Genomic DNA, 1,343 nt, shown 5'->3' on the forward strand with positions numbered 1-1,343 from the left:
AATTATACAATTTTCCAAAACTTACCCTTTGCCAGGAGACTATAGTTTGTTTATAGGTTTATTTTCATACTAAATTCTAGTCTTTTCCAAAATTTACTCCTTGCCAGGAGACTATAGTTTGTTTATAGGTTTATTTTCATACTAAATTCTACTCTTTTTCAAATCTTACCCCTTGTTTTATACAAATGTATCTCAAAAGGCTGAAAATTAAGTTTAAGTCAATAGTTTCTTCATCTATGTCCCACAGGGTTTTTATTGTTTGTGAAGAATAACTGCACAAATGAAAAAATATATAAATTAAGCACACACACACACACAAAAAAATATTACCTGCAGAAAAACACATTCAGAAATATATACAAAGCTATTTTTTCACATTGAAAGAAATGTAAACAAACTGGATGTTACATATTAAAGTTCCTTTTAGATTTAATTAAACAGATGTAGCACATTTTATACAATAATTTTCCTTAATACTGTATTTATATAATTATCAAATTGCTGATAATTAAACTTGAACACAAACATTAATTCTAACAGTGATAATTAATAATACATTTGACTTACTATGCCATTCATAAGACTTACTTCGACATGAGTAATGATTATAATAGTCATAAATTTCACTCTGCCATAACTAGTTTAGAATACATCTTTATCCAAATATGTTCAGATAAATTTTTCTAAATTATCTTGCAGGTGTTCTGCATTTAGTATGACATTTTTGTTACCCAAATGTTGAAAGGTTGCGAAGATGTAATAATCCTTTTACTCAGGTAAAGTTGTATACACCAATGGGATGTGGTATTCAGGTCCACTGATACCTGACAGATAAATTCAGAAGTCTGTGGAAATATGCAGGTAATAATTTCAAACTTGGTAATGAAACACATAAGTACAGTTGAACAAATAAACAAAATTTTATTCTCAATTTTTTTTCTGGCTTTGCTGGGGGTTGGGGGTAGTCTTTCTTTGAAATGTCTACACTGAACAAAGGGAATTCTATATATGTCTACACAAGTTATAGACAAAAATACAAACACCATTCATAGGGGACCCCCCCCCCCCAACTCATTCCAAATCCTAAAACTACCTGAGCCATCCCTTGAAATTGGCTCGATCCTCCACAGGGGGATTAGACTCATGACCAAAGTGATATGAATTTGAAATTCAGAGCATAAGTTCATCATCCTGCACTACCACATGTGCAGGATGATGAACTTATGCTCTGAATACCACATGTGCAGGATGATGAACTTATGCTCAAAAAAATAGGCAAAGACTTTACACTTCTTGAATTATTTAAACATCAGATACTAAACTACTGGGAAGCACTTTACATA

At 31.4% G+C, this 1,343-nt stretch overlaps 1 protein-coding gene across 1 annotated transcript in view; it reads right to left on the reverse strand.

The window, feature by feature from the left end:
• LOC106467771 (ATP-dependent RNA helicase DHX36-like) overlaps positions 1-1,343 on the reverse strand; it is a 51,119-nt gene that overhangs the window by 32,731 nt on the left and 17,045 nt on the right. The window contains exon 6 of the mRNA XM_022395965.1: positions 170-272. Within this exon, the coding sequence (XP_022251673.1) occupies positions 170-272 (103 nt within the window). The remainder of the gene's footprint in view (positions 1-169; positions 273-1,343) is intronic.

Source organism: Limulus polyphemus, unplaced genomic scaffold (assembly GCF_000517525.1).
Source record: "Limulus polyphemus unplaced genomic scaffold, Limulus_polyphemus-2.1.2 Scaffold2734, whole genome shotgun sequence".
Taxonomy (NCBI): domain Eukaryota; kingdom Metazoa; phylum Arthropoda; class Merostomata; order Xiphosura; family Limulidae; genus Limulus; species Limulus polyphemus.